The sequence below is a fragment of the Lygodium microphyllum genome, chromosome 25, assembly GCF_053477565.2.
Source record: "Lygodium microphyllum isolate KBCC chromosome 25, Lygodium_microphyllum_v1.1.10, whole genome shotgun sequence".
Classification (NCBI taxonomy): Eukaryota; Viridiplantae; Streptophyta; class Polypodiopsida; order Schizaeales; family Lygodiaceae; genus Lygodium; species Lygodium microphyllum.
This window is the reverse complement of record NC_141159.1, coordinates 1,708,556-1,719,011: the sequence shown is the minus strand read 5'-3', so window position 1 is coordinate 1,719,011 and position 10,456 is coordinate 1,708,556. Positions and strand designations below refer to the sequence as shown.

Genomic DNA, 10,456 nt, shown 5'->3' with positions numbered 1-10,456 from the left:
AGCATGGTTTGACAAGATCGTAGAGTATCTTGTCAATATTGGCTTTTATATTTCTGATGCTAATCACTCACTTGATGTAAGAAATGGAGATGCAAATTTGGTTATCATAGGACTCATCTATATGGATAACTTGATTATTACAGGTGACAGTGATAGTGGGATCATAAAAGTTAAGGACCATTTGAAGAAGGAGTTTGAGATGAAGAATTTGGGTGAGCTAAGGTATTTGCTTGGTATTGAGGATAATAGATATGATGATGGTATATGGCTATCCCAATGCAATATGGCTTGGATATATTGTCCAAGTATATTATGACATCATGTAAGCCTCTTTTAGTGTCATTGGAGCAAAATGTGAAGTTGAGTGTTGATATTAGACTTAAGATAGAAGACCCTACTATATTCAAGTGGATAGTAGGAAGCCTAATTTATATGACTATCACGAGGCAAGACTTGAGTTATGATATTGACCTTGTCAATCACTTTATATAGATGTCTAGAAATCCTCATTTGGATACAGCTAGATGCATATTGAGGTATGTGAAGTCCACTTTGCATTATGGACTATTATATAAGGCAGGTAAGGATATACATGTATTTGGATATACCATATAGTTTGGGCTAGTAGCATGTTTGACAAAAGATCTACCAATGGATTCATGCTTTTCCTTGGTAATGCACAACTTATGTAGAGTAGCAAAAAGCAATCTACAGTCACTTTATCGAGTACAAAGACCGAGTATAGAGGTGTTGTTATGGTAGCATGTGAGGTGGTATGGCTACAAAAGTTATTGGATAATTTGGATGTGTAGGGAGATAGTCTAGTTGTCATTCAGTGTGACAACATGAGCAACATACAGTTAGCTAGGAATGAGCTAGGGACCTAGTACTCCATGCTAGGACAAAACACATTGAGGTGCATTACCACTTTGTGAGAGAGAAGATACTTGATGGAGAGATTAACCTAGTATATGTCAACACATGGGATCTGATAGTTGACATTTTTACAAAGGCATTGGGTGCACAGAAGCTTCAATTTTTGAAGCTTACTTGGAGTTACAAAAATACTATTGAGCTTGAGGAGAAGTGTTGAGATGGCAAGCTCAATACATGTAGACATTGACAATGGACCACCTAGTTAGATGGATCCACACGTCTACACTTAGCACATAGGTGGTCATCATGATCCTTAGATAGAATCTGACTTATCACTTATTATATTTGGTTTCTTGCACCTACTTACAATTGGCATAGTTATAGCACTACTCGATTAGTATAGTTAGTTATGCACTGTTTAAATTAGTAGGCCATTTTTCTTTATGTTGTATTGTATCTGTACTTTGTGTACATTGTATTGTGTGTAAAAGAAGAAGAAACTAGCAATAAAACGTTTTGGCCTGCATCTCTCTTCTTGTGTTCTTGAGTGAGCTTCCTCCTGTGTGTATGGTATGTGTTTGGCATAGTAGCTCAAGCAAGTCCCTTGGCCACTCGATTCATCACAAGACCAAGTACAACAATTTAGAAGTGAAATCATGGAGATCTTGTTAAAGAGTATAGGCATATATCAAGTTTTTTCCTCCCCTTACCATCCGCAAACAAATGGCCAACCAAAAAGGTTGAATAAATCAATAAAACCTATGTTGGCCAACTACATACATCCCCTCCATTAGAGATGGGACAAAATGCTACCTTACGTTACACATGCATACAGAACATCAATACACACATCCACCAAAATCAGGCCCTTCAAAGCCATATATGGAAGAGACCGAATCTTTCCACTAGATCTGGACATGGATCGCTCCATTCGAGGTGGAACGATATGTGACCTTACTTTACACATACATACCGAACATCAGTACATACATCCACCAAAATCAGCCCCTTCATAGCCATATATGGAAGATACCCAATCTTTCCACTAGATCTGGACACAATGAAAATAGATCCACAATATGCTAACAGTATGGAGTGGTATGCAGAGTTTTCAACGAAACCACCACACTAATAAGATCATTGGCTCACCAAAATTTACAACAGACAGAAATGAGGTAGAAGAGAGCATATTATCAACAACATAAACACAAAGAATAACAACAACAAGGAGATTTGGTGAGTATCTACTTTCCCATATGATGGCCAAGGCTATCGAAGTCATTTAGTCCCTATCAAATAACAAAAAAGATCGGGTAATATACATAAAGGGCTAGATACCTAGACAAAGGCACACAAACAAGCACCTACATTAAATGCATAACACCATACTTTAGACATTTCAAGATGACACTAAGCTTCAACTTGAGGATAATAAAGAAAAAGATGTAAGAACAAAGCTAACTCCAACGCTTTGTAATAAACCAACAACAATAGATCAAAGGAACTAGGAGCTTAACACACCAAACTCCTTGTCCTGTAAAGCAACAACCACCCAAACATTAAAAAACACAAATATAGATTCTATACACTAGAAATGTCACAACATAGTAACACAGAAGATAATACAACATACAACCAAACCAAACTTGGGTTTGAAGCAAATCATGCCACCTATACAAAAATTAGACACCAAAGTGAGCCCACACAACAACGAGCTATTCACGTCAGCAGCATGACAATACAACTACCAGTTTACACCACGTGCATGAATCACCACCACATCATGAAACTACCAATTTACATCGTAAGCTATAGTAGATCTCAAAAAATAGCCACAAGAGCTCATCTGGAGCAAATGATCACGCATGCACAAGACAATTAGCATACACAAAAGGAAAGAGGAAAATTTTCCCTCCAAACCAAGCCAACCACCCCCATGATAATCCCATTCATGGAAGATTCCAAAAAAGTACAATCATTGTACTCCACTCAATCCACACCCTTTTTAGGGGGGAAGGTGTAGTAGCTAGGTAGTTGACATGGCCCACTTATGAAATGGCTAGTTAAAGGCTATTATGCCGAAGTTCTTGGCATGCCATGTAATGCAAATAAAAGGAATAGAAGAGAGAGGAGATGGGACTAGTTTTTGGTTGGTCAAATCAAATCATTTCTTATATTCCACAATATGTGGCGCGACAATTACACATAAGGGGACATGGAAATAATTGCCTGTGTAGTTTATAGGAAATGCATGTTGATAACCTCATGCAACCCATGTTTATGCCATTTTTGCCATTGGGATGACTGTCATGTCATACCATATCACATGGAGTAAAAGATTTTTTTAAATGTACTAGGTGCTTGCAATTAATTGCGTTTTCTATATTGGTCTTTAGTATCATGGTTATTACATCTTAAGACATGGTAGGTTATGAGATCTCCACAGTACATCATTTATGAGTATGAGGCAGTGGCATGTTTTTATCACAACGTTTGTATATACATTATATGATGCACATCATTCAGGCTTTATGCAAAATCATGCATAAAGCAAAAGCCCAATCAATAGATAGTTTGGACTGCATGCAAGATCATATATGAAGCAAGATGACAAAGCATATTCATGCACAAGCTGGGTTGGGCTTCAAGATATAAATTGCATGAAGCCCAAGCAATGATGCACAAGGCATAATTATGAGAATTGATTTGATGTTTGGATGATAATGCTAACCTTCCATCCATCTTTTAATCACATTCAGTTTCAAAGCTAGGGTGTGATTTCAGACAAATGTATTGGATTGATTGATAAGTACTGTAACCTATTTTAGCTGCATTGATGATCCTTACTCCCTCCAAAATGATGATGCCGGTGTCTGATTGTGTTTTCCTGATCTAGTTGTATCACCTCATTGAGACGCCACAGGTTAGCGGTATAGTGGCTATCCCTCATCCTCAACAGCATGTCTAGAACTTGCTTTGATGATGGCCGGCTCGCAGGGTTCCGTCTTGTGCACTGAAGAGCCACTTTCAGGACAAGCAACACCTCTATTTCACGCCCCGCTGCCTCAACTCGAGCACGTAGGCTGGAGTCTAGTACTTCCAGGTATTCATCTGGCAAAAACCTTCTCACCCAGTTGGGCATGTCTATCCCATGGTGAAAAACTTCGCTTGTCGGTTGCTTTCGTGTTAGCATGCAGAGTAGAATCACTCCAAAGCTGTAGACATCTCCCTTGGCTGAGTAGTGGGAAAGTTCAGTACACTCTGCACATAAATCAAGTGTTAGAAAATAGATAACCATGTTGAGAGCCGAGGCATAGTTAATGGTGGATGCTGTAAGAGGCACAATGATCATGGCGTATATGAAAGAAAGCAATAGTTAACCTGGTGCAACATATCCAATAGAGCCCCTGAAATGAGAGGATGAATGAATGGCTGTGCTGCAGGTCATGAGTTTTGCTATCCCAAAATCTGCCACATGAGCAGTGAAATCTCCATCAAGGAGTATATTGCTTGGCTTCAAATCACAGTGTATGATAGGCACGTCGCAATCGTGATGCAAGTACACTAATGCTTTCCCAACATCCAGTGCTATATCCAATACTTGATCCCATTCGAGTTTATGGTAGTCGTTGGCAGTCATGAGCTGTTCTAGGCTACCATTAACCATATATTCAAGGACTAGGACCTTGACTTCAAGATTGCAGCAGGCACTTAGGATTGGTACCAGATTTCTATGCCTAATCTTTCCCAGAATCTCACATTCTTTGTAAAATTCGCGCTCTGCTTCGTCGTGATTGCCCTCCACATCGAATTTTTTAATGGCTACAACCCTTCCATCTCGTAGAATTCCCTTGTACACTTTGCTGCTGCCTCCTCTTCCCAGAAGATTGCTGTCACTGTACCCCCCAGTTGCAGCATAAAGCTCAACGGCTGAGACTCGGAGTGACATTTTCGTTAACGGGTCTGCATCATGTTGAACAAGAATCAGCATTCTTTTCAGAAAACAATCATGTCACCATTAAAAACGTTCGACCTAAACTCTAGTTGAGGAAAGATCACTATGTATGATAGGTTGTATTATGAGCCTTTAAGGTCATCTACCCTCGTTCTGTCTGAAAGAACTAAGAATTTAAGGTAGCAGTAAGTAGAGAGTGAATGTACTCTGCATTTCTATGTACACTAGATAATGGTTAGACCTCGTGCAGTTCAATATTACTTAACAAGGAGATTCTAGAGGATTGTGCATTTCACTGCTTAGCAAGGAGAGTTGAGAGGACTTCAAATTTGATCTGATCGTGATGCAGATTACACATCGTTGTTCGTAAAGTATTACCTTGGAGGTGGATCATATTTGGTTGGAGGTTTGAGATAAGCAAAGTCCGATGACGCCATGCTAACAGGCCACATATGAATATTGCGAGTGCTAAGACACCACCCACAATGGCATATATTATAACTTTTGGGCTCCTGATTGCAGATGTGTGGTTTGATGCTGAACTGCAGATCACTGGAAGTGGCGGACCACAAAGGCCTGCATTGTCCGAAAATGATGCAGCAGGAAGATGACTGAAGGTTGCTGTAGCAGGAATGGCACCTACTAGTTGATTGTGAGAAACATCAAAGAACTTAAGCTCTTGCATGGCAGCAAGCTCGGATGGTATTTGTCCTGACAAATTGTTGATTGATAGGTTCAAATAGAGAAGATTTTTCAGCTCTCCCAATGCTGCAGGGATTGATCCACTCAGGACGTTTGATGAAAGGTTCAGTATTTGAAGAGCGATGCAATCAGCAAAGCTCTGGGGTATCTCACCATACAATTGGTTTGCAGACAAGTCGACCTTCTGTATGAGAGTCATTTCTCCTACTTCGTGTGGGATTGCGCCGGTGAGCAAGTTGTGAGATAGCAGGAGACTTATTTGAAGATTTCGAAAGGGGGCAAGTATGGGACCAGTGAGATTGTTGTGCGACAAATCAACCTCCTCCAAGTTTTGGCACTTGCTAAGGCTGCCAGGAATAGGACCTGAAAGTGAGTTGCATTGCAGATGCAGGCGTCTTAAAGCCTGGAGGTTCCCTAATTGTGAGGGTATGAGGCCTTGTAAGGCATTGTAGCCGAAATCCAGCTCAAAGAGATGAGTGAGAGCACCTAACTCATGTGGGACAGTCCCTGTAAGATGATTGCCATGGAGGTTCAATAGTTGAAGATTGGAAAGGTTACCAATGGTTGCGGGAATGACACCACGGATTTGGTTGTGCCCCAAAGACAAGCTAAATACTTGTGAGAGGTTTGTGAACAATGTTGGCAACAAGTGATCGGAGAAGTTGTTGTCAGATAAATTCAATGTGTTCAGCTGGAGAAGTTTGGAAAGGGGGGATGTTAGTGTTCCACCAAGTGAGTTTGAATTGAGCTCTAATCGCTGCAATCGTGTACAATTACCAAGGGTCAATGGAAGAAAGCCAGACAACCTATTTTTAAGAAGAACTAGAGACTGCAAAGCAGTCATGAACCCTATACTGGGAGGAATGGATCCCTCCAGCCGGTTACTACCCAAGTCCAAAGTGGACAGGTTTGCCATTTTAGTCAGTACCTGTGGAATGCTCCCACTCAAGCTATTGAGGTTTAAGTATAACTCCTGCAGCTTTGAAAGATTGCCGAATGTGGGAGGAATATGCCCTGTCAGTTTGTTTCCTGTCAGATAAAACTGCCTTAGGTTTGCCAGATTTTCCAAGCCTGCTGGAATGGCACCATCTAGATTGTTGAAGTTCAAATACAGCATCCTCAGCCCAGAGCAATTGCCCAAAGCAGTGGGTATATCTCTGCTAAGCGAATTATTGCGCAGGCTCAGAGTGCCAGCATATGGTCCCGCAACATTGTCGTATGGATCATCAGTTTGCAATGACTGGAAGGATATGGAACTCAACTCGCTGGGAATGCTGCCGGACAGGAAGTTGAGGGAAAGATCCACTTCAGTGAGACTTGAGCAGTTGCCAAGCGACGTTGGGATTGGTCCTGTGAAACTGTTGTTGTGAAGGTTCAGTACCTGTAGTTGAGAGAGTGCACCCAGCAGTACTGAAGGTAGCTCACCTGAGAGGTGGTTGGAAAAGAGTGAGAGGTCCAACAGTCCGGTGCAATTTTTCAGGGCTGGGGGCAATGCACCAGAGAGCTGGCTCTCGAAAAGGTGCAACAGGAGCAGGTTCCGGAGGCGGCCATACTCCGGAGGTATGCTGCCCCTAATATTCCAGTTGATAGAAGCTTCAAACTGAAACAGTTGGGAGCAATTGCCTAGTGATGCTGGCAGCTCCCCATCCAGATGATTGAACCAGAGAAGCAGGACTTGCAATTGAGCCAGGTCACCTAAGACAGGGGGGATTCTACCAGTCAAGTTGTTCTGTGACAGCTGGAGCACTTCCAACTGACTGCAGTTTGCCAGTTCAGCTGGTATGCCTCCATGGAGCCAGTTATCATCTAAATGCAGCTCCTTCAACCCCCATAGCCTGCCTAATGACAGGGGTATTTGCCCATAAAAACTGTTATTGGACAGGCTCAGCGTCCTTAGACGTCCCGGCCAAATCGGAGGCAGGCGGCCAGTCAGCATGTTATGCGACAAATCCAGGACCTTGAGCTGGGTGAGATTGGCTAGGGTGCTAGTGATAGTACCCCGCAGCCCCAATCCTGGCAGCTGCAATCTCACCACTTGACCTGTCCCTTGGGGATCGCAGGTAACCCCTTGCCAATGGCAGTACTGCATTAATTCACCTCTAGTATTATGATGGAGGGACACATTTGTCCTCCAGCTTGAGAGTGCAATGCTGTTGTTCAGTGAGCTCTTGAAGTCACTGAGCACCCTCAGCGCAGTAAGCATCACAGTTTCGCTCGCTCTGTGAAGCCGTGCTCCTCTGTGGCCAATGTGAATGGAAGCAGTTGGATGATCAAGCAATGTTGGACCGATCGGCAGCTCTTGGACAGGTACTGTTTCAGCTTGTGCCCCTGGTGCAGGAAATACAAGTGAAGTGATGATCAGCAGAGCCAGTGTAGCCTGGTTAAGGCATACTCCATAGAGCTTCATACTCTCTGAATCTCTTGTGATGATAGGATCTCTCAGTTTCCAAGTGGGAGTAGTGCATTTGAGTGCAAAATTGAGAGGGGGTGGAGATTAAAAAGAAGTCGGAAGTGACCACCAGTGACTCGTTTTAGAGCTGTGAAGAGAAAAACAAGATGTAAGTCAGAGCTCAGAGTTTGCTCAGAATTCATTTGCCTCAATGACCTGACAACAGGAGAGAAGTGTGCCATGATAGTGAACCTCAACGCCATGATAGTGAACCTCAAAGCCATGGCTGCCTTTGCATAAAGTCTCTACGAAAGCAATGTGCACAAACGGGGGACCAGGGCGTTCGAAAGGTTTACGTTTTCCGCTTTATTGACATTCCCATGCGAAAGAGAGATCCAGTCTATCTATAGGTAGGCATGCAAAGATTTATATAGGGTTGCTTTCGATAATCATGTTACTATTGTGAGTTCCTATATATAGCTCTACATAATCATTTCTCCTAAATGGAAGGTACATTATATATACATATATTGGGCGGTTGCTTACTATTAAGAGTTGGCTGTGATATCACTACATTGTCACTCCATGTATTCAGAGCCTTTGGACCCTCGTCACATGTCCCTTCATAAGTTTGCAAACTAATGTGCAAATTATTGACATTCTCAAGTCATGACTTACACCTCCTTCACCAAGTTGCAATATCGGATTATCAATTTGGGTTGAGATTAAGAAAACAACCATTATCTTCTTTGTTGTTATCCTTTAACTAAAAGGGCGTCTTCCTTTTCTAATGCCTTTAAAGCCATAGCCATTCTTTCGAGCTTAGTGAGGCTTAGAGGAGTGAGTGAGCATCCTTGCTGAATTGACTGTCATGATAGATTCTCCGTGGAGTAGTGGTGAAAGCATCAATGGAATGTGGAGCCCCAAAAGGAACGCCAAGAAAATGGGGAATCTATTACAAGAAAATCTATCTTGTATCATCAACAAACATCTTTTTCGTATTTGGTGTGACCACAACAAAGAAAAGAACACTAAGAACAAGAAATCTTCACGCAGCTTCATGGAAACAATTCTCCCACGGCTTTAACTTGAACAAATATAATTATGCTATTCATATTCTTCATAGAATTCATCAAGATACCATAAAGATACAAGAGAATACACCACTTTGAATGGAAATCATCTCATACCAACAAATGTTCCATAGATTTCTCTCACAATTTCTCACTCATAGATACATTCATTTTCATAACTTTTGCTCTCTCTCACTCCATCTCTCTCTCTATCATGCATGCTCTCTCTCAATAGTACAATGGGATAATCAATAATAATCATCCATAACCCCTCAGGTAGTGGATACCCCTCCCAAGAGGTATGTCTACTATGAAAAGTCACCAAGACTACTACAGTGTCCCTTCATAGCTTAATAATGCCACTGTCACTTCAATATTTACTTTGAGTCTTCAGTAGCTACTTCTTCGAGCTATTTTGAACTTGTATTCATCTCTTTCCAAGGTTAGGAAACTTTTCCAAGCTACACATCATCCAACATAACACTTACGGAGGCATACAAAACAAAACAAAACAAAGTCAAAGGCTCTATAAACAGTTAATAGAGGGTTAACAAATAGTCATCATAAAGTCTTTAGCTCAACTTAAATCATTCAAAACCATCAAGAATTGTAATAAAGCATAAATGACTTAGTCTAGGGTAAGTATAAAAGATGGAGGTGTAATATATGTAGCATCTTTTTGCCATTTTACAAACAGTACTTGTTTGAGGTTTCAAGCTCCCACCATCTAAAAGGGTGAATACTCTTGGTCACCATAGCTTGGGGTACATACCTTGTTGCAGCCTCTCATCATTTGATTCTCAACCAACATTGGTAATATCATTTCTTGCCAAGCCACCTTGGCTATGGCTACTTGACATTTTATGTTTATTTCTTCTATTCTCAGGTTAAAAGCTTGCTGTGGAATTTAGCTTTATTACATTGGTATAAGAGCATTAGTTTAGATCCTATCAGAAGTCATTTTCATGTATTAGATCTAGTTGCAGCGACTAGGAATTGAAAACCGCAGTTAAAATTTAGTTACGGGAGTTAGTTCTTCCATAATCGTGGTCTGACATGGAGATCTGTCACAAACCGTGACTAAGATGGAGATTCTTGGCATGAACCAATGGGTAATGGCTTCCAGTCAATTTTAGCAGGTCGTGGCTCAATTTTGATCCAAAAATGAAGAGAGTTGAACAAAATGAGGGTTACATGACTTAGTTTGGTTTAAACTTGAGTTACTTTTTCAAGAACATGAGTTCTTCCCTTTCCTTTCAAGCTTCTCTCAAGAATCCATGGCCAAAGGTTGATCAAATTTTTGCCCGTGATCTCTTTCTTACCAAAGGACTTCATAGCCTTGTTCTCCATCTCTCAAGTTTTCTAGGGAATGGTGGAATGTCACACTATGTTTCATTCTGGACCAGAAACACAGCAGTAGGCAGTAGCGTGAATTGCGCCTGCTTCATATTCCTACATATA

The 10,456-nt window shown here is 41.3% G+C and overlaps 1 protein-coding gene across 1 annotated transcript; it reads right to left on the bottom strand.

Annotated features, from left to right (window-relative positions):
- Positions 1-3,358: 3,358 nt before the first annotated feature.
- Positions 3,359-7,972, bottom strand: LOC148013831 (uncharacterized). Its single transcript, XM_087666424.1, has 3 exons — positions 5,210-7,972; positions 4,258-4,839; positions 3,359-4,137 (listed from the first exon to the last, which is right to left on the bottom strand). The coding sequence occupies exons 1-3, from the start codon at positions 7,938-7,940 to the stop codon at positions 3,701-3,703; spliced, it is 3,750 nt and encodes a 1,249-aa protein (XP_087522550.1). The 5' UTR covers positions 7,941-7,972; the 3' UTR covers positions 3,359-3,700.
- Between the last annotated feature and the right edge of the window lie 2,484 nt (positions 7,973-10,456).